We start from the raw sequence: 27,345 nt of genomic DNA on the forward strand, positions 1-27,345 counted from the left end.
AGCCCAAACCCCAGTTGAAGTTTAGCCTGATCCCCTTTTGCTAGAAGCCATTCCCCTCCAAGGTCTGTGCTGCACCACTATTCCGCAGTCTTCACAACACCCCCAGGATAAGGAAGTGGCCTTGTCTGGTGGCAGTTGGAAAACCAAGGGGCAGATTCTCAGCTGGTGCAAATCAGTGTAGCTTCACAGGAGGCCAAGGAGCTAATCCAGTTCAGCCCAAATTAAGGTCTGGCTCAGAGAGGTGAAGAGACATGTTGCAGCCACTCCATCGGTCACTGAGTACAGAGGTTGGGCATCCCGGCTTCCCAGTCTGTCTGACAATACTGCCAATGTGGCTGGAAATCACACCCGGCAGTAAGTCTTGCTCTGATCAGCTGAGCAATGCAGAGGACCAGTCCTCAGAGCCAGAAAAAGGTTGTCCATTCCCCCCAATTCATTGTGTTCTCTTTCCAGCAGCAGCACCTTCAGTTTTTGCTGCCCTACACCTCTGGTCACCAGAGGATGCCAGCAGGCATGCAACAGCTCTGCCACCCACCTGGCCTTAAGCAGTTACATCTGCAGTGAGTGGCAGGCAGACATTTGCACACACAGGGAACCTGAGTGAAACCCTTTAGCTATGGTGTAAAGGCTGAGCAAATCCGTGACAGTCCTCACAAGACATTTGATCAGTTCCCTGGCCTTTCATCAGAAAAAACTCCTGTTTGCCCATGAGGGGCTTGTGTTGGTAGGTAGAGGCCCTAGTTCTACAGATCATCAGAAGGTGCAGTGAAGGGCGCTACAGAAATGCCACATGCCATTCAACCTTAGCTAGACAGAAGCTAGACTTCAGCTGGAGACCTTCCTCGTGGCCATCAGACATGCCGCCTATGTCAGGTACATTTCCATAGCTTTTAATATAGCTTAACAATTGCATTAGAGACAAAGGAGAAGGCACAGTGTACAGGAAAAAAGAAATATCCCAAAATGATACCCATTTATTTGTAAAGCTCTGATGAAATAACATTCCAAATGACATCCCGCTTGAAGGCCAATGGAAACCAACCTAACTATGCATCAGTCATACTATACAGATTGCATCTTACATTTTCAAGATGCCTAAATATCTTATGGAGTATTTACATATGTATCAGTTAGGTAGTAAAATTTCATTGTGATTTGTTTCTTTCCAGCACATACTTATTCGATGGCAAAAACGAAAAATACCTGGGATGCACTTGCCTTTTTGTACAACACTTTGGAGCAAATAGCAATTTTCCTGAGAGAAGTCTTGTTCTTTGAAACTCTTGCTTTAACATCTGGAAATACAGAAAGTGGATGGGGTTTTGTTGCACTAAAAAGCCTAAAGATGCCTACTTAAGTTTTTCTTTTAAATTATTTACGTACCATTAAGTTAAAATGTTTACATTCATTCATTCGTATAAAAACCGCTGTTAAATCTTATGCAAATGATTTAACACTGATTGCTGCAACGCAAATTGCACTTCTTTAAAAAATTATTGTATATATGGAAGAAAAATATCTGATTGCTACCCTGTTTACAAATCTTGACTGACTTGATACAGTTCAGCCAGAAAATACGAACTTTCAGAAACCTCAGTCACAGTGTACTTTAAAAGTTATATCACAAGTCTTGCAAAGTGAGTAAATATCTTAAACCAAAAAAGACCCCACCAACACCAAAGTCTCCTTAACCAGCTGGACCTCGAGAGACTTGTACCAAACGTGATTTCTTCCAGGGGCATAGCTGGGCTCTGAAGGGCAGAGCAAGGCACGCTGAAGGTGGAGAGCGCAGCAGAGAGAACCAACAGGGAAAAGACATCAAATGTTCGGTGTGAGACATCTGCGCCGACTTGAACAGTACCCACTTCTGACTCTCCGTAAAAGGTATCTTGCTATCTCTGGTAATTAAAGCCTTTGCTACTCCCTCTCTGACACTGGCAGCTTCTGCCAGGTTCTTGGGGGAGAAGGCAATGAGAGTGTGAAAACAACTACACAATCAGAAAGGCAGCACTGCTGGGTAGGTTGAGGATGTACTTCTGGAATTATCAATAGGTCTAGATTTCTCTTTTTTTTCTTTTTCTTTTTTTTTCCTTTTTTTTTTTCTTCTTGAGAGTGTAAGGCTGTATTAGCTACATTAACTATCCCCCCGTGGGCATTTGCTTTCCATATATTTTGCTTGCATAGATGAGGAACTGGATGCTTTGGCAGAGTCTCTTTCGGAGGCTGAAAAACACCTCTGCCACCAAGGCACAAAAACGTTTTCAGAGGAATAGTCTTTGCCAGCATTCTTGCTGCCACTGTGACTGCTCCGCAGAAGAAACCATGCGCCAGCATCTGGGGGCTGCTGCAGAGTGCCAGGATCCAGCTTCCTTCATGCCAGGTCATGCCAGAGCCAGGGCACACCAGGGATCTTGTCTCACGGATGCCGTCACTTCAGCTGTGGAGGTCAGGCTGACTCCTGTGTACAGCCCATCTTGACCTGAATATTTAAGGTTGCTGCTTTCGGGACTGGTGCTCTCTCCTGGGCCAGACATCACCGATGAGCTCGCCTGGAGTGGGAGAAGATCAAAGAGAGATGTTATTGAGCAGGTAAGCTTTGCACACACTAAGGTGTTGTGTTAAGGAGTTGGAGCCTGGTGGTCTCAGGGCACAGCCAGCAGGGTTTGTCCTCTGCTTGCTTCTGTGCATCAAACTCCTGAAACTGAGAACATGTCTCAGGGTCAGCCCACTAGTTTGTTAAACCCCACTGATAGGAGCAGTGTCTGTATTTGGAGACAGGGAGATGGTTGTATTCACAGCAAGGTGGAAAAGAAAGTCTGGGATGTGCAGAAAAACCTGGAAATTGAACCATGAACGTGCATATGTCCTGCTGCCCCCCTACAGAAGGGACACAGATGCCAGCACCAAAAGGGTGATCCAGGAGTGGTAGCACCTACAGTTTTGCTTCACCAGTATATCCCAATTATCTACCAGCAGATGTGGAGCACCTCCTGGAAATCAGCCTTCTTTGGGACCCTCAGATCTTGAAGTGCCTAAAAACCGTTCCTCACCCTTCAAAATGGTAGCCACAGCCTTCATCCCTGTAAGACTGGCCACTAAAGGAGATGATTCTTTTCCTCTCAAGTAGAGAAACACTATGCCTTTGAACCAGGGGCCTTTTTTTCCCCCCCCACCTACACATACAAGAAAACACACAGGAGAGCCCTGGTTGGCACAAAGATGAATCTCTGAACTCTGCTGGAACCAGTCCACTTATTTTAAGAGAGAAATGGATAGTTACAAAGACAAAGAAACCATCATTTTTTCCATGAGGCTGAGCAGATCCATTAAAGAGGAAAAATTTGCAGTGCCAGACAGTGAAGGGGCAATGTTTTCACCTGATAAAGGAAATGTTTAAGAGCTGACTTCATGCAAAATTAACTCTTGGATATGTCAACTTTAAAACCTTAATTTACTTGTTAATGGATAGTCTTCAGATGAGATTCCTTAAAAAGAAAAAAAGAAGGAAAAAACTATCCTAAACTGTGATTGCAGGAGCTTCCCGCCTGCTGTTTAAGTGAAAAGTATACGTGTTTAATCATTTTACAGGAGTAGAGGTCTTGGCTCTCCTGGAGCCTTGCCAACCTAGCAGTCCTGACATAGGAAAAGCTAGACTTCATTTATTCAAAGGTAATATCCAAACGGTGCTGTGCAGGGTTCTTGTTGCCATGCTTAACCCAGGGAAAACCTCCCCTTCTGAAAAAACTATCAATTGCCAGTAGTCATTTGCATCTGAAACAACCTGGACACAAGTATTTTCTTTATTTTTTATTAAAATGGTTGATGGCTACTATTCTTCCACCTAGTCATCTACCAGGATTCAGCTCCATCAGGTGCTACCCAGAAATGCAGATGGAAGAAAAACTGCTTGTCCCCCCAAACCAGCCAAAATACTTCTAGTCCTAAGAAATATGGTTTACCACTCTGTCAAATACACACTTATCAATCAGTGACAGTGAATCTCCGTACCCTCTTTCCCTGTGACTACAGATGGCAAATCCAATGAGGCAGGTTGCATGCTAACCTATGGGTCCAGTTATGGTCTTGCATCAGCCTAGGTTTTCAAAAACGCATTTTTAATTACTAATACATCAAATAAACTCCTCATAGCATAAAAGACATCATTTTAATAGCCTGAGGCTCCCCACAGTGGAAGAAGGATTTAAATTAGAGCTGAGAAATGTTTGCTCAACCTGAGCTAAAAATACTGCAAACTGCTTTGAAAGGTTCCCAGTTACCCATACTTGCCGCTGTTGTTCCGGTAGGCAAATATCTTATCACTACCTGTTTTTTCTGGGCTTGGAAAGTGTAATTCACTCTTTTCCTGATTCAGCCCTACAAAGGTGGGGCACAGAGACCTGTAGTTTCCATGTGGTGTTATCAGCTACCCCTCCCTTGGGCACCCCAGAAGGGAGGACACTGAGGCACGTCCTGTTTGAAGACTGCCCATCCCTGCCCAACCAAGGCCGGATCCTGGCTCCATTGAGCCAGGGCAGGCAGGTCCTGGGCAGGACTTCTGGGCTTGGAAACCCCACCCCAGTAATGTCATGACAAATTCAGGCAGCTCAGGCAGCTCCCAAAGTCAGACATGGAAAACAAACTTCAGCTTATGAAAAGGACACAGCTGAATCACAGCTCCACTTTGAGCCTGCCTATCTCTGCTCTTACTTCTCCAGCATGAAAAATGACAGAAGTTACAGTTAGCTATTAAAGGACATCTGTCAGCTGGAACAAATAATCTGAACAATGCTGCTCAAGTCATCGAGCCCTTCTAATTCAAACAGCTGGCTCTATCAATAAAAAGGTAATGGATTTATTTTTATTGCTGAAATCTGATAATAGGATAGATAATCAACTGAAGGTCAACTTCCTGAGGAAAAAATGAATGAAGCCTGTAGAAAAGAGTTTGCCTCCCAAACAAACAGTGGAAGTTTGTGTTTGTATCTGCAAATATATCTGTCTGTATTTTTGTACCCAGACCAGCAGAAGCTGGTCATGGGGCAGCCCCCAGACAGGTTTTCTGAATAGTAGATGGTCTTTCTGTGGAGTACCTGTCCACCATGCTCACAGGGAGACATCAGCCAGAGCACAGAGAGACTTAGACATCTACATCATACCCAAATCTGCTGTCAGCACTCAGGAGCCAAATTCACATCCCGCACCCCCCCCCCCAAACCTGGTCCAGATCAAACCAGCCCTTGAGGAGCAGCATCAGCATCTCTGACTGAAGAATTGCTTTATTCCATCCAATCCCTCCTGCACGGTCTTCCCATCACAAAGATCAGGGAGAGGGGAGGGACACCCCCCTTTAGCTTTTCCCCACACCTCTACAGGGAGAAGGCAAAAGTTCTGGGTGAGGAGTGGTGCTAACAGCTGGGGGGTGGGTGGCGAAGGGCCTTGATCTAGACCTTTGCTCTAGCAGATAGACCTTTGCACTACCCACTGCACAGGTTCAAAATACTCCATGAATTTTGGACATTACACTGAGTCTGTAGTAAGCTGAGTCTCAGCTAACACTCTCCTCCTCTTCAGTTGCCCTAGTTTAGTTTTGCTGTGCTTAAATGATAGCCATAGTCAGCTGGAACACACTTGCAAAAATTTGTTCCCCATATAACTGTGTTGTGGCAAATTGTGGTGGAATCCTTAATTTTCCAGCCTCAGCCTCCCTGTGATAACTGGCATCCCCACTGAAAGCACTTTCTCACCACTGTCACTCCCTGGTTTCTGAAGGGCAAGTCTCAGCACTGCAAAATCACTGCCTTTTTTTTGATTTCATGACCCTCTTAGTACGCGAAATTGTCATTTCTTGCCTGTTCAATTGATCCTCTTGTTTATATCACGGACGTGTAAGCTTACATATCTTCTAATCTCTCCTTTGTATTATAGCAACATAAATCTGCGGTTAATACTGCATTAATTTCCTAAGGGAGGCAACTTCCAGCGTGGCTTGGGAAAGCAGATGACCCCACTGCTGTCAAGGGCTGTATGAGTAATAGGCTTTATTGCTTTGGCAATAAAACAAAACAGAGCAAAATGTATGTGTCTGTATGCATACAGAACTCTAGGGTAGACCCAAAAACACTCTTTTCTATCATGGTTTTCCCCACGGAAACAAAAAAGCTGGATTGGTTCATCCTGCTTGCTACAACATGAAATAATCTCTTTCAGATATGTGTACAAAGAACAAAGAAAATGCATGACTGAATTCATGAAACTGACTGGGGAAAAGGAACTAGCATCCTATTTTGTCCAGGAGTGAGGACTACTGCAGAAGAGGAAGGAGACCACAAGAAGATTTAAACTGGAGTATCAGATCTCCCAGCATAATGTCCTGACTCCAGACTATTTGGTATTTTAGGTTGCCATGTTCCTCAAGCCTCCTGTTGATTTTATTCCACCTGGTTTAGATAAATATTTACTCATACCAGGACGGAGGCACTGTGTTCCTATTTTCCAGGTGAAAGTCCTACCAACCATGCTGATGGAAACTCTGTCCTGACAGCTATGAAATTATTCTGTACCAACTGAAATATTATCATCAAATAGTCTGATGTACCCTCAGACATCCAACTTTCTGATATCCAGGTGAATAGAAGATCTTTTTCAAAGAGGTCCAGTCTCTGGTTCATCCAGGCTCTGGGAGATTCTGTATGGAGTCTGATTCCCCTGTAGCCTGCATGAATGTCCTACTTCCTACTTCTCTGCTACCTAAACAGGAGCAAACACCACCATCTCTAACCATCTCTCAAACCCTCTTCTGAAAAAAAAATAAAGCAAACACAGGAGACACTTCAGAAAATTCAGTCCAGGTTTTCAGGCATTTTGGGGATGGCTAGAACTGCATTTTCCTGCTGTCTCAGCACCTGCCGAGGCCATTTCATTCAGCCCTCTCACTTTCCACCCTACAACACTGAAGATCCAGTCCTGAACCACTTCTCAAAGTAAACCTCCATGGGAACTAAGCACTGGTTTTACCTGCAAGACAACTGTCCTAAGGTATTCTATGGTGTATGGTTACAGTACTTCTGAGAAAGCTCCAAACTGAAGGCAAAGGACACAGAATAGGAGTCATCTGAAAGAAGAGCTCCCCTGGTGCTGCTGAGCCTTTACTGACATCAGCCCTGGCTCAAGGAGCCTCCACGTCCTGCCATAAAAAGCAGATTTTACAGCAGTTTTCATACTGCATTTTATCCTAATAAGGGAATAAAGTCCCTCTAGTAATCACAGTAGTTGGAGCCCCTGTATGGAAATGGATGGATGTGTACTACAGACCATGCCCTTTGTTTAGCAATGTATTCTGCATTGCTTTTCCCTGTACAGTTTCAGCAGCATCAAAGAGAAAGCAGGTATAGCTGCAGATGCAGGCTGTCTGAAACCTTCAAATCTTCTTTTTATGGGGATGTAAGGCAACTTCATATATCATGCAGCTGGACCTTTTCCATGATAGTAACACAGGACGCCCAGTACTTATAGTGCTTAAAAAAAAACAGAAATAGGCCTAAATCCTAGATCCAGATGTGAATTTGGCAAATAGCCCCTTTACAATGGGACAACGAAATATCTCTGATCCAAACACTTCTACATTTTGGGATGTTTGAATTCAACTTTGCACCCACAGCAGTTCATTAATCGTATCTTTTAAATGTTTAAACTTCAGCTAGAACCTAAAATCAACATTTAAGGTTCTTGCTAATTTGTCTCAAAATTGGCATCATGGAAGATTCCCTTCATGAAACAGATAGTCTCAAAGACATTTCCAAGAGTAATTGCCACCCTTCTCTTTTTCTGCCCTCCCTTCTTTATTTTACTTTAGAAGAGATAAAGAAATGCAGGGCAAAAAGTGAGTATTACTGACACAAATGAATTCTGCTGAATTTCATTTCCATTAGATTTCTACATAACTGGGAACTCTTTTGGCAGCGTCCCATAAAAAGCATGATAAATTGCTTTTGTACCAGTAGAGGAATTCATTTTCTCTGTTTCATTTAGCAACAACATTGCTGTGAATTTCACACAACAGTTTCTAAAACGTCATCAAATTTCTCTGCCTAATGTCAGTTTGGCATTTTTCCCCTTTTCATGGAATAAAGGCTGCAGAAGTAGAAACAGAGCAAAACGCAAGCAAGTTGCCATGCCAGTTGTGTAACGCATGGGGAATGAGCCAGGTCACTCTTCCAGCAGGTGTCCATGTTTCAGCAATGTCACTAGCACCGCTTACAGGAATTGATGCCATTCCCCTTAAAGCGACCAAAGATTAGAGAGCCTGGATTAATCCATCTCAGTGGTTTTTCCCTCCTGACATGGCCCATAAAAGTTTATTCTCCCTGTGCAAAGCCATTGCCTGTTCTAAGAATAAAGACAAACCTTCAGGCTATCAATGGGTCAACTCAAATGGGAAAAAATAATCAAGGAAAACAGAACTCTAGCAAAGTATTTTTGCTTCAGCATGTGACCAGATTACAGGCTGCCTTGCTCCAGAATGCTGACATCCCTCCGCTCTTGACAACTTCAATGGGCCTTATGAGCACTCAGACCCTCCCATGGGATTTAGGCCCATAAGAAATTATATCACTTCCTTTGTAGCTAGTGATCATGTTCCCAAATGATGTCTGGGGCAACACGAGCCAGTCTTAACAGCCACTACTTTCCACTTTCAACCTCCAGTCTCCCCAGCACTCATCCCATAGAATTGCTGATGCTTGGGCAAAGCCAGGAAGGATGTGGCCATGCCCACAACATGCTCTGACAACTTCTCCCTGCACATCCAGCCCTCTACACACATATGGGGCCAGGGTGCACTAGCCCTCCATGGGGAGGGAGGGTCATGGAATGCTCGGATGTTTGGTCTCTGCTGCTTCAGCGTATTTCATAGCTTCTCTCCATCACTTCCTTTCATTTAAATTTTTCACAAGAGGTAATTTGCAAGTGCTTTGCATATGCAGGGCACATCTGATCAAATCATGGCGGTGAAAAGGCTGTACAGATGTTACTGTGCTGCCTGCTGGATACAAGGAGACAGACTTCCCCAGCCCTTGTGCAGGTGCCCTCTCCCAGCCTGATCTGCTACAGAAAAATCAGGGAGAACTGAAATCCTGGCACTGGAGGATGCTGTTGGGTAATTTAAGAGCACTCTCAGGGTCCCTGGGAATTGCTCTTAGTTGCAAGCAGCTTTCAACCAGCTTTTTGGCTCACAAATTGTGTCCCTACTCCAGTACCCACACAACTCAAGCTGGCAAAATCGTATTAGAAATGATAATATTATAATACAACGATTATTAATAGCAGGTCTGTATGGCATCTCCTTCCCTGACCACCACAGGGGTGTCCTGCCTATAGCCTATACCTCTGCCTCCAACTCAGCTGGGACTGTGCTTCTAATTCTGTCCATTATAACAATCTCACAACATTCCTCAGAATCAGTAATCCTGCTTAAGGCAATGTAGCAATATATTAAGGGAAAACTGGCTGCATTTTTCCCCTTGCAAATATTAGGTGAGAGCCTAAAAGAGTACATAGTAGTTCACTGGGGGCGTCTGAAATCCATTAACAGTTTGCTTTTTGCTTAGTGTTTCTCTTTTTTTGATGTGATCTGTTTATTTTATTGGAGTGACAGGATTTTCTCATGTCAAAGACAAGCCCTTTTAGTAATATCCTTGTCTGGCAGCATCCAAACCCAAAACCCAATGCCTCTGAAACTGGGTGGCCCTGTCAGTCCATAAACAGTCGCATTTGCTAAACATGGGGGTTTTTTTCCCCTTCTACAATGAAACTTTGTTAATCAAGAATTAAATTATTGAAAGGAATTTGTATGTTGGGAATGATGAGATATTGAAAAATAGTTATTATAAACAATGTCTCCTTATCATTAATAAAGGAGTAGAGAAAGCCACATTAGGAAAGCTTTTCAAAGAAATTATGTGGCAGGGCAAAGGATACAGAAGGCCCAAAGAGTGAGTGTGGATATGGATATGTATAGTCAAGGGGTTAGAAATTAATCTACATTAAGCTTCACAACTTTAGCAGTAATATTTTTTATCCCAGACACTGAGTGAAGAAAGGAAGTTCGAGATGGTTTGGACTATATGATGTAAAATAAGGATCAAAACTAAAGGGACTGATCAGCATTCCTCTGATGCTCCTCTGGAGATCAGTGCTGCCAGATGCTGAGCATCTGGTCCCAGAGGAACCCTCTGCAAGGAAAGTCCTATGCACTGCAATCAGCAGGGCACCCCAGCATGGTTTCATCTGGTTCTGTGTCATGGTTTAAGTGCATAACTTAGTTTAAAACAAAAGCCCTTATTTTATGTTTCCTTTCATACAGTAGCATAACGTTTTGCTGGGGTTTATCAGCAATTTGGGATAATGCATAAAAATGCATATATATATTAAACAGCTTTTGGGAAACATAGGAGCAGTGCCTTGAATTACAAATTCTTATCAGATCACTTCAGAAGAAGAGGGGAACATGCACGATTGTTTCTTGAAAGGATCAATCCGGCATGATTTATTGTCTTTGCTCCAAAAGAAAACCTTTGAAATGGAACAACCTGAGCGTTTCAAAACAAAATATCTGAGGTTAAGCTGTGGTTAACTTAATCATAAAAGTTATATAGATCTTAATTGAGAGGTTTGTAAAGTACTTCAGCTTGTCGTTCTGTTTACAGCTATATGTAATATCCTCCGAAAATCTTGTTCCAATATCAGCTAACAAAACTGAAGTTTGTTTAGATTATTGTCCTGCCAGATAAGATAAAAGCTGTGATAACACTGCACAGTGATCAGCCTGCTTACAGATACGGACACCCGCTTATGGCTTACCCCAGAGGCTGCAGTCTGTGTGCCGGGAGAAGTGGTTTTGCTACAGTCATCTGAGTTATTAGAAGACGTGGATGTTGGAGTCATAGGAACCGCAGTAGTACTGTTACCTGAAAGATGGGGAATTGGTATTTAAAACAAATATTTTCCACCAGGAGAAAAAAACTTTTGCAGCTCAACTGTCTTATCTTTTTATATTTACCAGAGCATGCCTTTGACTTATTTATGTTCTTAGGTTTTCGCTTCCTGGTCTGAATTCCTTCTTTTTTCATAGCAAGAGGTCGGGGAACCTAAAAAAAAAATTAGATTTGCACACTAATCACAGAGTTGTATACGTACTCTAATATCAAAAGCCAAAACACACTACACGGTCAAATGGTGATATTCAAAATGCCTGTACAGCACATTAATTTTTTTCTGTTTTAATACCAGTTCCAAAAACCTTTGCCTTTTGTTTGGGCAAAGCATCGGGTTCTTTCAGGAGGTATGTTAGCTAAAGAACAAAAGCAGGGAAACATTTTTCTTTGTGTGAACTGAACAGTTGTTCTGAAATCTCAGTCAATCCACAGATAAAAAGCACACTTTTAAAGGAAAACAACATTACTGCATTACTTGGCCCACAGGTGTTATGAAAATAAGTTGGACAGGGTATATCTGAATCCTGATTCCTTCTTCCAGTCATTCAGGAATGATCTTCAGTGACTGTTTCTGGAAACCAGGAATGCATATGAGAGGAATAAATATTCCTCTTCCAGTGGACCAGCTACACAAACCGGTTCATCACCCGTGTCTTAGGTAAGAAGCTTTAGGCCATATTTGTTTTCATAAGCAGTTCAGCCCATAATGCTTTATAGCATCCAAATTTATATTTATGGGGAAAACGTGCTCCAAAATCAGATTTGTATGCTGTATCTCCACAAATATAATCATTATAAGAAAACATTGATTAAAAAAAATGCTTTAACTTAGTGATGACATGAGTTTGGGAAAAAGCAATTCAGGCATATGCTTACAATCATTAGAATGTTTAAACCTGAAATATAATTTACTTTTTTCTTGAGGACTAGAGCAAGTCCCAAACACTCCTAATGCCCATGCTCTTCAAACACTTGTGCTTGACTGTAACTTAATCCACCGAGGCATAACAGGATCTGAGTTTCACACAAAACATACTCCATCACATTCAGGATACAGCTATTTTCTTCCTCTATTATTGCCTTGCAAAGGCTGAAATCACATTTAAATATTTGCTGGCATAGCTATGACTTGAATTACATTTAAAGTTTTGCTGGCATAGCTATGTCTGCCCATGAAAAATGGTCTTATTAAAGGTCTAGGGTTTTTTTTCCCCACTGATGAGCTGTTTTAAATCCCATTGGCAAAAAGACCTCTGCCGCTCATCTGTTTCTTTGTACGGATCTCTCAGGAAAGCTACAACGGCAAACACATAACTTGTCACAGGCATAAACTGCTAAAATGGTTTGACCATTTTCTAAAGTCATGCATTTTTTCGGTCATTTTATCCATTTTGGTCACTGTTTTTTAACTCCACAGCCCAAACTATGAGCTGAGACCATTAGCATTAGTAGAAACATTGCACCAGCTTGAGGAAACCCAACACCATTCCTCAAAGCTACCCGGTACCCGCTGCCGGGAAGACCACCCCTTCCCCAAAGGAAATTCAGAGCCTGTGGGGAACATCCCTAGGTGAAGAAGGGGCCACTTACCCCGTGAAGCTTCATGTAGAGGCCGCAGGCGTTACAGACGGGCTCACCCTCCGCGTTCCTCCGCCACAGGGTGGTGGTGGTGGTGTGGCAGTTAGCACACGACAAGCCCAGCCGCCGCGACGAGGGCTAGAGGCAAGAACAGGCAGACACGGGCATCAGCAGGCAGGCAGGAGCGAATGACTGATGCCTTTAGAGTTTATGAAAAGTAATTTAACACACTGGGGACAGTAGAAGCTTTTCTTTTATATCATCTATCAGTGACACCGCAGAATTAAAATGAGATTAACATCATTTCAGAGAAGGGAAAGCTGATGTGAAGAGGTACAGTGAGATTGCAGAACTGGGCAATCACAGCAGAGGCTGCTGACGCATGAACCTCTGTTCAGACCACCGGGAACTGACTTTTCCTCCAGCAGGACAGCTAGGATGTCCTCCATTCAGCCGAGGAGAAGGCACATCACTCCTGTGCCACCTCTCCAGCTGGTTCAATGCCCTCTCCCCTGTGTGACGGGCCATGAGGTCCTTTCCAGCCCTAACTGTTCTGTGATTCTAGGAGGCAGCTCTGAACCTGCCAGCAATATTTCCTACTCATCAGGAAAATACACCCCTTTAACCACCTGCCCTCAGCAGCACCACAAATAGAGAAAACTTTCCTGGGCATCCATGGTACAACAGTGGCATCTTTGTAAAATATCCTTTTATCAGCCTGCCTTTTATCCTTGCATTAAATACAACATGTCCCAGGAGCATGTTTTACAGAGCAGAGCTCCTCCTTGGCCAGCAGAAAAGCTGGTGGGTAACAACAAGGTCCCCCCTGCAAACAAGCCATTTATGACACTCTTCCGTGGAGTTTGGAGCCAAGATGAAGCAACCTTGTATCAGAAATAACTGTATAACCTGGAGCTTTATGGCTGCAGGCTGTATATCATAAGTGAAGGCAGTCCTCATAAACATGTGAAACGAAGGTGAATGGGTTATAAAAGTCCCTGTAACAAGTGATCTCTTTTACATTCATCATAAGCAAAGAATTCCAGCTACATCATAAATCCAGTCTTTTTCAAAGTATCGCATTGTCAAAAAAGATAGAAAAAAAACCTGTGCCTAGCTCTGTGTCTGGCAGCAGAACAAGTTTACACGGAGAAGTCAGTTTTAGAGGATTGCATTAATCTTATTCTGACTATAAAGCACCCATAACTGAAATTACTAACTTAAGGGTACAATGCCCTTCCTCTTGAATCATTTACTGCTGGGTTGTTAGAAGCAACTCGGTCACCTTTGATACCGCAAAGCTGCCTGCCACTAGGGAAAGCGATAAAAATGTTGTGAGAATGAAGAATATTCCAGAGTAATAACCCAGTTTTGCGAATTTTACTCGTTTGAGTTTCTTTAGCAGTAAGCCTTCATCTTACGCCCCAGCTCAGAAAGAAATCTAGATTAAATACGAATTCTGTAACTTTGAATCAGTAACCCATTTTTAATTGCACAGCAAAAGAAAAACAACCAGCCAAGTGTAATATAGGCTGAAGTACATGCATATGCTTTTTAATCTTAAAAATACAGGTCTCATGAAAACAGATTTTTTTACCTCATTATTAAATATATATGCATATAGCATGTAATTAAATTAAGAGTTGATTAAATGCAAGTTTTACATGTATTGAGTAAAAAAGCTGGTCTTAACACATATGCTTAATTTTCTTTCTTTTCATATGAAATGCCATCAGACATGTCATTCTATTAAATCTTTCTTTTGTATGCAGTCTGGTATAAACCTCCATATACTCTATTTCGACAGCTTTTGCCGATTCCTGTATCTAAACAGACAGCGGGTTTTGGCACATTTTGAAGCTGAAATGGCTTTCTGCTGCAGGAATTTTATCAGAAACTTCTAGGCAATCTAAACATGTTTAGCATTTTCAAAACATTTTCTCTTCTCACCTACATATTTCCAACTGTATGACTACAGAGTCACGCTTGATTTATAGTTATGGCCAGTGTATTCAGTAGGGATTGTTACGTAGAGCTATCTCAGAGTTATTTCACCAAGGTGTCAGGCTGAAATCAGGCTGTGGTATGACTCTGGTTTAGTCTCCACATCCCCAATCCCCTTCCAAAAAACAGAAGGAACACAGAAATGCCGGAGCTGGATATCAGCTACTTGAAATCTGGATTGGGCCAGGGTGCCACTGGCCAGGCGAGCTCTGACACTTCAGACAAGTGGCAGATCTGGCCCATCTGCTGCATTTGCCCCTGGTAATGAGGTAACACCTTGTGTCAAAATTTAGTGAACCACTAGCTAGAAAAAATGGGCAGCCAACAGTAATTAACATCTGGCTTACAGTTAAATTAACTCTGGCTTAAAGAAAGGTGATGTGTGCTCTTGAGCACTTACTGTCTGCTCTGATCATTGTGCATTTGGTTTTTGCTCCCCTCCCTGCTCCCGTAAGGGCACTAAATTCAAACGGTTGTGAAATAAAGATTGGGATGTGTTTTAATGCTAAGAAATCTATCATGGAGCGAAGCAACAGTCGATTGAAAGGGGCTTGAAAGGCCAGTGGGTTTGATACACTGACTCCATACACAGGGGTCCGAACATCAGTTTGGATTATACCAGTGTGATTTACTGTGGCTCGCTCAGTAACAGCCATTACTGAAGAGCATATTCTTTCTCTCTGCTGACCTCCACCCAGATTCGCTAAACATAATGTGCAGTTCCCACTTGTTAAATTTTCTCCTTGCCTATTCAATGCCAGCCTGAGTTATAAACAGGGGCTCTGGTTTGTACTATTTATTTCCCCCACTACTTTTAGGAGTATATTTTTAGAAAAATTGCCGCTCATTTCTGAGGAGTGAAACAAAACAAAGGCTATTATCATTGTTTAAACAATTGGTTTTCTTTGAATTATATACAAAACTTGCTTACATTCCCAAGGATCGAGCTCTCAGCAAACAAAGCAGGTCTGGAGAAATTCCGAGCCCTCTGAACAAACACTTTCCAACCTTGAATTTATTTTTTTTTCTGTTGGAAACATCCAACATCAGCAGCAGAAATTTATTCCAAGCCACCGATGCTCCCTCACCAACAGGGTCCATCAGCTCAAACAGCCAGGACTGCCCGTGCCCGTGTGAAGCTCATGGGGAGCAGAGGGCGATTTCGCCAGCATAAGGCTCAGAGGTGGGCCCAGAGCTACCAACTCTGTCGCCCCTCACCATGACGACTTTGGCCTGACAGCCTGGCCAGCAGCTTGGGGGATCACAGGGGCTAACACGCTCAGATTGCCCCTGCTTTCCGCCTAGCAAGCTTTGACTGGGGATCCCGCGGAGCACAGCTCTTCCCCCCCCTCCATCCCCACTCACCACTCTCTTCTGGGGCTTGATGAGGGGCCGGCTGAGGCCGTTCACTTTGGTGTACAGCCCGCAGGCGTTGCACAGGTAGTTCCCGGTGCCGTCCCTCCGCCACAGCGGGGTCTGGATGGAGCCGCAGTTGACGCACTCCCGGCTCTCGGACAGGTCTTCCAGCAGCTCTAGAGGGCAGAAGCAGAGGAGATAGGAGGTGGGGCTCGGCAGCCGGCGGGCGCAGAGCCCCGAGGAGCGCTTCCCTGACCCCGCCGCGCCGTGAGTCCGACCCCGGGCGGAAAGAAACGGGCGCTGTTCAGCCCTCGGAAAAGCAATTCCCCGGGAGTGACAGCTACCACGCGATCTCTATTTTTTTAACAAAATCCTTTTTTTTTCTTTTTTTTTCCTTCTTTTTTTCTTTTATATTTCTTTCAATGTACCAGGCTCGCTGCCAGATCCGGCGCAACTTTTGCTTCACGAACAGGAGCCGGTGCTCCCCAGGACAGGCTGAGGAAGGCGGGGGGGGAAGAGGGGTGTTACCAGCTCTATGGAGCAGAGATCCCCGGCACCCCGCACTCCCGCCGGGATGCGACCCCGGAGCGACCCGGGGTGCTCGAGGGGTGCAACCTCCGTCGCGGTGCCCACAGAGCAGGGGATACCTGCCTTTGAGGGGGCAGAGAGAGCTAGGTGACGGCCAGAATAGCCACTTCCCGGATTGCAGGGACTGGGTATAAGTATATAAATAGATATATATAAATAGATATATATATACAAATATATATATATCTAAAAATATAAGAATATATATAAATATAAGGACATAAATATATAAGGACATAGGGAGCGATGGTCTTGCCCAGTATTCATTCCCCCAGGCTACGGCTGGGCAAGGAGTTTTTACCCCGACTCTCATTTTAAATGCCTTGCAACTAGTATAACTTAAAAGTTTAGAGACAGCGTTTAGGACTCTGATATGTTAAAGGCGGCAATGGGAAGCAAGCACTTTGCCTCTACTATTTGGTCAAATTCGAGCTGGTTGGTAGGAAACGGAGGAAATGGGAAAATATGTGGTATTCTACCTCCTGCTCTCGTAGCTACTGAACACTGAGGGAAAAGGGTCTAAAAGCACTGCAAAAAAAAAAAAAATAAAGTGAACTGAGCTGTAAAAGCAAACAGCTTCACCCCTGCAAATCCTTATGTCCTTGTTCTGACTCTTTATCTCAATATTTCGGGGCAGCGGAAATAAATACGGATTTTACAAATAGAAATAATAAAAGTAGGTGTCTGTATTTCTGCAGTAGCTTTCGAGTCGAGGCTGAGAAAGTCTGTTTCAGACTCTCAAATTCGCTTCTGATATTTCTGCTCCCTTCATTCCCCCCGCTACCTGCTTTAATTCATCCCTGGGTTAGTTTTCCTTTTAGCTCGCTAGCTGAGAGGGAAAAGAGCTCTCTAACCTCAGGCAGCTCTGGAACAGTGCTGCGGTGACACGAAGGGCACTCAGCTGAAACAGAACTGGCCCAAAGGCCCGAACCCACCGAAATCCTTTTCTCACCTCCCTTCGTTTGGAAATTATTAGGCGCTAAACCGGAATGGGCACACGGCAGAGTCCAGAGAGCACAGTTCAGCTTACGTTGTCAGCCTCTAGCTCATCGCTAAGATTTATTAATCTTTGCACTAAAAGCGCCATTGAGGGCTGTAATCAGGAAAATGCTTAAGGCTTCAAGGACGCTGGAAGTTAAACAGTTATTTGTCTCAGCTATTTGCTTTATAACGTTATCTCCGCGCCTGCAGAAAGAAATCCTGCCGTGACAATAATTCTTGTTTCCCCTAAGTGCGCGAGAAATAGATTTATCTCCAAGGAAAGCAAATTAAAGTTTTAATTCTACATACTGTTTCAGTAATGATGAAAAATCTGCATCAAACTGCCCAATATTTAGCCGTAAAATATATGTATGTGTGTGTATATAGATGTGTGTGTATATATATATATATCACAGCTATACTTTTCCTGACTGCTGGCAGGATTATTGGAAAGGAGGAAGCAAGGAAGCAGCCCCAGCTCTGCGACTGCTTGCGCTGCCTATATTCCCTGCTCTGCCTGCTCCTTCCCAGCCGGGCCGGGGTTCAGCAGTTCCAGAGGCACAAGGGAAGACGTGAGACTCCCCCCGAAGCAAGTGGAAGTTCCATGCCCTTCATCTCAGAAGGCTGAGCATTCCTGCCTCAGACTCCTCCTGAGCCCTGTTACTCCCTCCTTTGCCGCTTCTGCCCCATCCATTCCCCTCCTCTCCCTTCCTTCAGATTCTTCAACATCATCTCTCTCCCCCCTCCAAAAAAAAAAATATTATCCACAACAAGGTTATTATTTTTTTTCCCTTCATCACCTGTTTTTGCACTGCAACTCTCGGAAATTGAGTTAAAACCTTAACTTTCAAATCACCCCGAGATGTGGCTTCTCGGGTTTGCTCTACGCTTCTTCTACCACCACAAAACCTGAGTCGTCTTCCCTCTCTTATATAAGTAAACACCAAGTGGGACCCTTAAGATGCCTAAATCTACATGGGTATTATCGAGAGACAGGAGGCAGCATTGGGTACACCCCTACAGGGACGTGAAAAGCCATCGAGTAATTTTCTGCAACACTACTGAAAGAGAAAATCACAATGTATAGAAAATACACCTACCTGGTAGGTAGTTTATGATTAGAGCAAATGCTGATCAAATGTGTGTGTGCGCGTGTGTATACGTACACATATATACATAAATATAAATAAGAGTATATATATGCATAAATACATGTAAATATATACCTATAAATATACCTAGATAAATACACAAACACACACACCTCTATATGTATCTATATATATACATACATATATTCTAAAGCTGAAGAGACTTTTAAAGCTGAAGATCGTTAATCTTTCTACTTCTGACTAAATCTTCGCAGCTCAGCCTCCACTTCTACAGCTGATTTAATGACACCGAGAATTTCCTAAACTAAAAATAAGAAAAAGAAAGGGACGGGGCACCTCGGAAGCGAAAGTAAAATCCCATCAGGAGATGTCATGTTTTAACAGCAGTTTATAAAGAGGGTTCTCGTTCACATCCGAGGTTTTGCTTTGCTCCTTTTCGTTTATAACGGAACAGCGAAGCGATTTGAAGTTGAAATAATGCAAAACGTCTAAGTGAGCCCCTGTGCTTTCCCTCTAGGCTACAGGAAAGGTTAATTCGCAATTATTAGATTAGAATGATTAGATTACCACATTTAGGGAAAGGGAGAATATACAGAGTTACGAAAATTAAAAGCACGACTTGCACTGAGCCATTCGTTTTGTGAACGCAATTTGCAACCCAAACTTCCAGAGTCAAAACAACGCCACTTGCATTTTGTTTTTTCTCTTGGGGGGGGGGGGATATTCCAGTCCAAACCACAGCTAACGACGAAAGCTACCTCCACTCCACGGAAGACACGGTCCCGGTCTCGCCATCCCGTCACCGCATCACGCAGCCCTCGAGCCCCGCGCCTGAACGGCCCTGCCGCCCCCTCCCCGCTCCCCCCCGGAGCCCGGCAATGGGCAGCCCCGACGTGCGGCAGCCGCCCTTCCTGCCCACGCTGTCCTGCCCGCCCCACCGCGCCCGGAGACGGGTCTTACCTGCGCTGGGAGCCCGGACGGGAATGGGGGCAGCTCGGCCCTGGAGGCAGTGCAGCATGGAGTTCTCGAAGGGCGCCGTGGGCCAGGCCGGCGTGAGCTGCGGCCCCACGTAGGACGTGTAGGGCCCCGGGTAGGAGCCGTTGAGCGGCCGGGCCAGGGGGCTGTACTGGTCCCTAGCACCCAGGCTGTTGCTGTAGGCGCCGGGATCCCGGGAGGCCCCGTTGGCCACCGGCGGGCTGGGGGAATACGGGAAACGGCCCGAGGGGTGGGAGCCGCCGCCGGTGCTGTACGAGGGGCTCTCTGCGGCAGGCTGGGACCAGACGGCGTGGCCGCCGCCCGGGTGGCTGGGCTGGGCCGCCCCGCTTCCCTGCAAGTACGGCAGAGTGGGCAGCATGGAGCCCACGCGGGTAGTAGGAACGTAGACCGGTGAACTGGGCGTGGAGTGCATGAAGCCGCTCGGAGATCCGTCGTAAGGCGTAGGGCCTTGGGTGGCCGAGATTGCCAGGGTCTGGTACATCTCCTCGGACTGCTCGGCGCCGAGGGCGCTCAGTTTGGGGCCGCGGCTGGACCAGATCAGCTTGTTGGTTTGGTCTAAATCCGCGAAGAGCAGGATGTCCTCCCAGCTGGGCAGGCCGGAGTGGTGGGCGGCCCCAAAGGGCACGTAGGGAGCGAGCAGCGACCTGCCCTCGGTGGCGGGGGGAGGCGGAGGGGCCAGCCGGTGGCTGCCGTCGGGCTCCGGCAGAGGAGTCTTGGAGAAGCCGCCTGAGGAGGAGGACGACGAGGAGGAAGTGGGCGAAGGAGGAGACGGGCGCTGCTCCCTGGTCGCGAAGGGGTAGGAGGAACCGCCGGCGTCCTCAGCACACCGCTTCACCGTGCACCAGCCGACTTCAGCCACGGCCATCCAGGTCCCCTTCAACTGCTGTGTGTGGATGAGGAAGGGGAGGAAGGGAGGCGGAGGAAGAGTGAGGGGGGGTCCGCAGGGCAGGGCGGGGAAGGAGGACACAAAAGGGCGGGGGGGAGGTTGGGGGTGAGAGAAAAAATAATAACAACGTTTGAATACGGGACAGCCAGTCTCCCTCCCTTAATGAGATTCATCAGGGCTTATCTGGACCCTCTGAGCGCTTAATCAGTCATGTCGCCTCTGCGCTAGTGTCCCCTGCCCCGGCGGAACGGGATCAGGGAGCCCAGGTCAACACGTGCTCCGCCAGCCACGGAGTACAGTCCTGTGGGACCAAGGCTGCGGGATCCGGGCCGCTCTCCGCGCCGCCGGGAGCTGCTCCCTCCCCGTCCCGTCCCTTCCCCCCTCCCCACCCCCCATCCCGCCTTCCCTGCTACGGATTTGAACGTGAAGCGCGCTGGGGGGAAGGAAGGTGGGCGAGAGGACGTGGAGAGAGAAGGGACCGAGAAGGGCATTTTTCCCTGTCTGTGTCCAAGCTCCTTCCTTGGCTGCTATGATTGTTATTATTATGGTTATTTCAATGAATGAGTCATTTGACTCGGTTCCACCGAGAAAACAATCAGGAAGGCGATCCCTTTAAGGTTACTTCTCTAGAGAGCGATGTCAGCCTTTCCGCGCATCGTCTCGCTTGTTTGCTAATTTCCAGCCCAAGGTCACGAAAAGAAGGAGGAAGAGGAGGAAAAGGCACTCAGGAGCAGGGAGATGCGCACGGGCAGGGCCCCGACGTGTGCGTGGGGGCGTCGGAGCAAGGGCAGGGTGGGCTGCGCCCGGAGCAGTACAAACTGGCAGCCCGGACTGTGGGCCTGTCTCGAGTCCCAGTGGCGCACTTATGGGGGGACGGCATCCGTCCCGCAGCCAGCAGCGGCATCGGGGCTCCCGCCGAGACCGGTCGCTGTCCGGAGCCGCTGGCATGAGAGGAGCCGGACAGACAGACAGACACAGAGTCCCCGGTGCCTAACCAGTAGGAGAAGGGGCAGAAAGAGAAAGGGGACGCAGAGAAATGACAGCAAGAGAAGCGGACGCTGAGGTTCTCTGCTCTCAGCCCACTTCGGGGCTCTCCAGATAACCGTAGGCACATGAAGACAGAACACATGCATGCACACACACACAGCCCCCTCACAGATAGGCACCAAATACGTCTCTCCCTCCTGCGAGATAACTGGGAGATAAGGCTCCGGCAGATAACGGCTCCAGGCACCGACATCGGAAGTTTGCCCACAAAGTCCCCCTCGGGCTTCCCCAACCTAGGCACAGCGGCGGCTGCGCCGCTTCCCTGCCGGGGCGGCCGATAGGCAGCAGAGAGGGGAGAAATCTCGGCGGAAGAGCAGAAAGAAGAGAAGCGAGGAGCCAAACCTGTTGCCGGTGTCCCACATGGGGCCGAGGCGCGGGGCCGCTGCGGGCGGTAAATCCAGTACGGCGGGAGAGAGAGGCGACGGCGAGTCCAGCGGCTGCTGTCGGAGGCTCATGTATAAAAAGGAGAGAGGAGGCGCCTCTCGCAGCCCTGCCGGAAAACTGCAGGCAGCCGGCCCTGATTGGGCTCGGCGAGCCCTAAACAAACACGCAGCTCCGCAGGGGTGCCAGTCCCGCGGCCAGCCGGCCCGCAGCTGGGGGCGGGAGAGTGCGCAGTCGGGGCGGGGGAGGTCAAGAGATGGGAGGGGGGGACAGGGAGATGGCATCTCGGGGTGCCTGCAGAGGGAGGGGCGCCGGACCCCCTGCTCGGGCAAGAGCAGAAGGGGACTCCCCCTCCCAGATGCACAGTCCTTTTCCTCTTCTTTTTGTTTAATAACTCATATATAATACATACACACACATATGTCTTCTTTAAGGTGACTATTCCCCTGCTATAAGTGTTTTTCGCAGCGGACAGCCCCTGGCAGCGGTCCGGGAGGATGTATGCCTATCTCTAACCCTAAGCAACCAGGTGAATGTCTCATAAAAAAAAACCCTCTCCTTAGTTTTACTCGTTAAAGTCAGAGCTGAGGGGAAAAAAATGAGGCTCCTCCTAGAGTTGCCCGAACCGTCAGGTGAAGCCAAAGAGAGCTGGGGGATGTGTTCATCCCAGAAGCAGGCAGTAGGCATTTTTCCTGTTTCTTTCTTATTCTTCTCTTCCCCCCACCCCTCCCCAGCCCTCTTATCTCAGCTGTGTACAAACTGATATGGTACTTAGCAGGAAAGTGACTGGAAATTAAAATAACTTCGTTCACCAGAGGTTATCAGCTGGATATCTGTCATCATCAGTTTGTACAGAAAGAGTCATCTGCGGCGAAGGGCTGGACTAGAACAGAGCCCGGCTCTCGGCAGCCGGCAAGACATGAGCCCTCCCTGCAGAACCCGAGCCCAAAGCTGCTGGTGCGCGGTGCTGTCGCTCCTGGGGTAGGCACGGCTTTTCTTTCCGTCTTTCCAGGCAAGGTGAATGGGAGGTGAAGAATCCGCAGTGCCGGGGGTACCGTAGAACCCCGACTGCAGCCATCCGCTCTGATGGCGGGGGGGGAGCCCGTTGCGACCTCCAAGTTTTATTGTGCTCGTGAATTTTTGTGCTGTAGCGCGGCGGCGGTTTGTTCGGGAAAGAACACTTGCCCCAGAAACTGTTTCTCCATTAAACTGTATGATTAAAGGCGCTACTTCTTTCTTGTCAGTTCTCTCTAAATAATATCGTTCTTTTGGTCTCCCTGCCAGGCTGAAACGATATTTTCTTTCTTTGTTATTTTTAGATGGATTTTAGTGGGTGTAATATTAAATAGAAAATAAACTTTTGCAAGCGAGGCCAGCCACTCGTTATCTGTAAACGCCCGGCGCGCCTTCCGACCAGAACTTACAATGTAAAGCATTATCCCGTGGGGTTTTTGTACATGGAAAACAGCGACAAAAGCAGTGGAAATCGCGGGTGTCGATGCCCAAGACACTTCTCCCCTGCTTGGGGATGTGCTTGTCACTCTAAATTTCTGTGCTGAAAAGTGCCGACCGACCGGCTTTAAACTCCGCGTTTCCTCTAAGTCTTTTGGATGCCTCTTCTCGAGTTAAACCCTGGGATATTTCAAACACGCGTTACGGTGGATATAACTCCAGAAATGTCGTTGTTTGGTTTTGTTTTGAAGCGACCGGATTTACTGGCTGGCAGGGGGTTGTCAGTGCCTCTGCCCAGGAGATGAGGTTTGCGGAGAGGAAGAGCGGCCGCACTGGCCTGGCAGGCGCCTCTTTCCCTGGCTCCAAAGTGACCAGTGTTTTACACTTCAGGCGCCTCAGGTTTTTTTCTTTCACCGCTGATTAGCCTGTTTACGTTACAGCCAGGCTACAAGTTTCATTTTATTTCCTCCGATACACCCGATAAGAAAACCCAGCTCGAACTGGAACCACCGTGGGAAACCATTCCCAATCACCCCTTTCCTCTCCGCTCCTTTTCAGTTCAGGTTTGCTCTCGAACCGCTCAAATCATATAATCTTCGGTCCCTAACTCTTCATGACGTCACTCCCCTCCCAAATCCCTCTTTTCTGACGTAACTTTCACCCCGGGGCTCGGGGAGTCCCCTCGGGTACATTCTGCCCCGGGGCAGGGGTAGGCACCCGGGGTGCATCTGCAGCGGGGAGTGCAAAGGTGGTTTTGCAGAGAAAAGCCGGGCTGGGAATATTCAGTGGGGAAAGGCACCGCTGGGGACATGGTGTCTGTGAAGTAACTATCACTCCTGTTCCTTTTGGCCAAAGGGGGAAGGAAGCAGATCGGGGAGGGGGGGGGGGGGGGAAGAATTGAATTTGTATCTGGTTAAGGCAGATTCCCTCACTGGGCACTTGGACACTTCAGCCTCCAAGGAAAGGGATGGGAGAAAGCCGTGTGCAAGGGCGGTGTGGTTGCTCGGTCATTCACTCCTGGATCTCTGCATTAGGCAGAGGTGCATTAGGCAGGAGGCTAAGGGTCCTGTCCGACCGCAACCCCTCTGCTCCCCCGACCCAGTGAGCACCGGGAGCAGCGGGTATCACCCGGGGCCGGGCACCGGTGCCCCCGGGGCTCTGCGGCCGTGGAGGCTTGGCGGGCTCCAGTGCGAGGCGGAATGAGGGGTCACTTTGGAGACTATCGCAGGATGGAGTGTATTCTTTTCCGAGCCATGTTTATGTAACTTAATGTACTTTAGAAACTGCTGGGGAGTTTAGGCCAGGCTGATAAGCGTAGCGGTTATTAGAGGCGACGTGCCGGCAGCTCTCCCCCTCTCTTCTCCTGGTCGCTTATCCGCGCTACTTAAAATATACTTTTATCAAGGCCACCCCACGATACGGAGTGTTTCCATTCCCCAGCGGCAGTGACATTGAAGCGGACTTACCTATCGGGATATCGGCAGCGTTCAGCGGAGCTGCCCTCCTGGCGGCCCCGCGCTTCCCAGCTGCCCGCTGCTGCCTGCCACGAAGGGCTCAAGCCCCCGCCGCAGGCACGGATGCCGAAGCCGGCCGGGCGGTTCGCGTCAGCAGGGAAAAAGGGGCTTTGAGCAGCAGCTCCGAGAGAGTGGGGTCTTTGCCACTGCCCATCACCGCCCTCTCGGCTCGGGCGGGACAGCCTCGGGAGCTAGGGCAGCGGTTACTGAAACTCTCTCCCCAAAGCAGCCCCGTCCTCCAGCCCAAGGGAGGGAGGGGGGCATGGTGGAGATGCCTTTTGTCAGAGATGAGATGTGTCCCTTGGGAAGGAGGAGCAGCCAGATCTCAAGGATGAGAAGGGAATATTTTTTCTTTGCCCAAATCTCCTATCGAAGCTCTGCTGTGTGCCCAGAGGCCGGGCTTGAGCTCCAGCCTTTCTTGCTGGTTGCAGACGGCAGGCTCCGGGGCCCCACGTTGTCCCCGTCCCGGGCAGGACACCCTGCCCCGGCTGCGGAAAAACTTCCCTGCTTCCCCTTTGCCTGAGGCCATGCTCGGCGGCGGGCAGCACGGCAGGAGGATATTCCCCCCTGCAGTAACCGGCCTCCCCGTCACTGGTGACCTGCTGCCGCCGTGATTTTGGGTGATTTCCACCTTGTCTTTCAACCCAGCAGAGAGTCTGCACGGATTTTTAATGATCCCCATTTTCTTTTTATTTGCCCTCCCTCCCCCCTCCGAGGCTCCCCTGGTTAATGATTTCAGCCTTAAAAAAAAATAAAAAGGGATTAAAATCAACAAAACGCGCGGAGGAGAGGCTCCTGTTGCCGCGTAACCTGACTCCCGGAGCCGGCTCTTCGCGGTACCGGCAGACCGAGCTCCGGCGGGGCTGGCAGGGCCACGGAGATGCCCCCCAGCTCTCAAGGTGGCCGGGGCAGCCGGGACCCACGCAGCAGCCTAAGAAACCTGGTTACCATTTAGTTGCTTCTGTCCAACAGGCGCATAGGCGCTTTGTCCCTTTCCAACACATACACAGAGGCTTTGAAAATGAGGAGCTAAGGTTTGGGTTTATTGCTGCTCTGCGTTTTTAAAGGTTTGTAACGGCCGGTAACTAAAATGGCCTAGTTTTGATGTTTTATCAACGGATCCCTCAATGCCTTTGCTAGGAAGCGGTGGCACAGTGTTTCATGTATTCCCTGCGGTGATATGGTATTATATGTGATGTTTAACTGCAGGGTGAGGCCAGAAGGAAAGTCTCCTTCCCCCCAGGGTCCCGCCGCCTTACTGCAGGGGACACGGCAGCGGGTGGGAGCAGCTGCCGCTCGGGGAGACCCTTGGGGACCACCCGATATCCCTGCCCGCTACTGTCTGGGTACCGGGGAAGGCTTTCAGGGGTCCTTTCTGCGGGATCGAACACGGAAAACCCGGGGGAAAGTTTCTCGGTCTCCTTGATGGGACAGCTCGTTGTGGGAGAGAGAGAGCTGCATGCGAAGGAACCCACTTCTCCCCACCGCATCAGAGCAGGGCTTCTCCTCATCCCTCACGGTCCTTAGCACGGATGTTAGGCAATCTCAGAACCGATTCGCAATTAGGTATCCTACCTCCTCCCTCATACCCACAGAAGCGGGTGCGGAGACTTAGCTCTTTTTCACTTAAACACCCACACACAGGCATAACCCCATATCACCAAGTATCTCCCTGGCCGATTGTCTCCTGTACGTCATACGGGGAAGGAAATACCGTTTTCTGCATCGAAAACTGCCCGGCGACCCCTTTTCTGCACGTCTGTGCCTAGGGAATAAAATCAACTATCAGAACTGGTCAAAACCTCCCAGCGAAGCGTTTTCAACAGGACAAAATGAATTCGTCCTCCTGGGGGTATTTGGCGGGGGTAGCTCCGTTTCACGCGTATCCACTCAGAGCTTTGGTGGAGCCGATCCTTTTCTCTTGGCATCTTGGCAACTCCTCGCCTTCCCTTTGGAGAACGTTTTCCTTGCCATTTACCTGCTTTATCGACATGTCGGAGACCAAGCGCCACATAAACGAAACGAAATTCTCAATCTTAGTTAAGCAAAATGCTTCTCTTGATCCGAGCTAAAAATATTTTCAGGTGCTGCTCTCGTGAGAAATGTCAAAAATTGGGGATTTTGTTCCTGATTGGAATGAAAGTTGATTTTAAAACGTTAAAATAATATCTCAGAGCGAGTCTGACCAGTTCTGTAAACGCAAGTCCTACTAGATTGGAAAATAAACCCCAACAAATCAAAACAACCACATCACAGATACATTGACTTCAGAGTTAACAGCTTGGAAGGAACCGCGGAGGCAGGTCCCTGCCGGGTGGGTCCATCCCCACCGGCCCCTGGACAAGATGCTGCTAATTCACCTCCGGGGAGGAGACGCCTTCTCTACATGCTTTTCTTACTCTTTTTTTGTTGTTTTATTCTATTTATCCCGCCTCGGTGTTAATGGCTTCGGGGACACA

At 47.6% G+C, this 27,345-nt stretch overlaps 1 protein-coding gene across 1 annotated transcript; it reads right to left on the minus strand.

Annotated features, from left to right (window-relative positions):
• Positions 1-956: 956 nt before the first annotated feature.
• On the minus strand, positions 957-22,063 carry GATA6 (GATA binding protein 6). Its single transcript, XM_005153515.3, has 7 exons — positions 21,882-22,063; positions 19,571-20,489; positions 15,939-16,105; positions 12,582-12,707; positions 11,057-11,144; positions 10,858-10,964; positions 957-2,549 (listed from the first exon to the last, which is right to left on the minus strand). Exons 2-7 carry the CDS (start codon positions 20,469-20,471, stop codon positions 2,382-2,384), a joined length of 1,557 nt encoding a protein of 518 aa, XP_005153572.2. The 5' UTR covers positions 20,472-20,489; positions 21,882-22,063; the 3' UTR covers positions 957-2,381.
• Between the last annotated feature and the right edge of the window lie 5,282 nt (positions 22,064-27,345).

The sequence above is a fragment of the Melopsittacus undulatus genome, chromosome 1, assembly GCF_012275295.1.
Source record: "Melopsittacus undulatus isolate bMelUnd1 chromosome 1, bMelUnd1.mat.Z, whole genome shotgun sequence".
Lineage (NCBI taxonomy): Eukaryota > Metazoa > Chordata > Aves > Psittaciformes > Psittaculidae > Melopsittacus > Melopsittacus undulatus.

Bases quoted from the DNA above. Each gene is read 5' to 3' on its own strand.
- GATA6 (XM_005153515.3), bottom strand. From the start codon at position 20,471: ATGGCCGTGGCTGAAGTCGGCTGGTGCACGGTGAAGCGGTGTGCTGAG. The intron at 16,106-19,570 runs GTAAGACCCGTC...TCTGCCCTCTAG, and splicing joins CGTCCGGGCTCCCAGCGCAG to AGCTGCTGGAAGACCTGTCC. The intron at 11,145-12,581 runs GTAAGTGGCCCC...TTTTTTTTTTAG, and splicing joins TCTACATGAAGCTTCACGGG to GTTCCCCGACCTCTTGCTAT.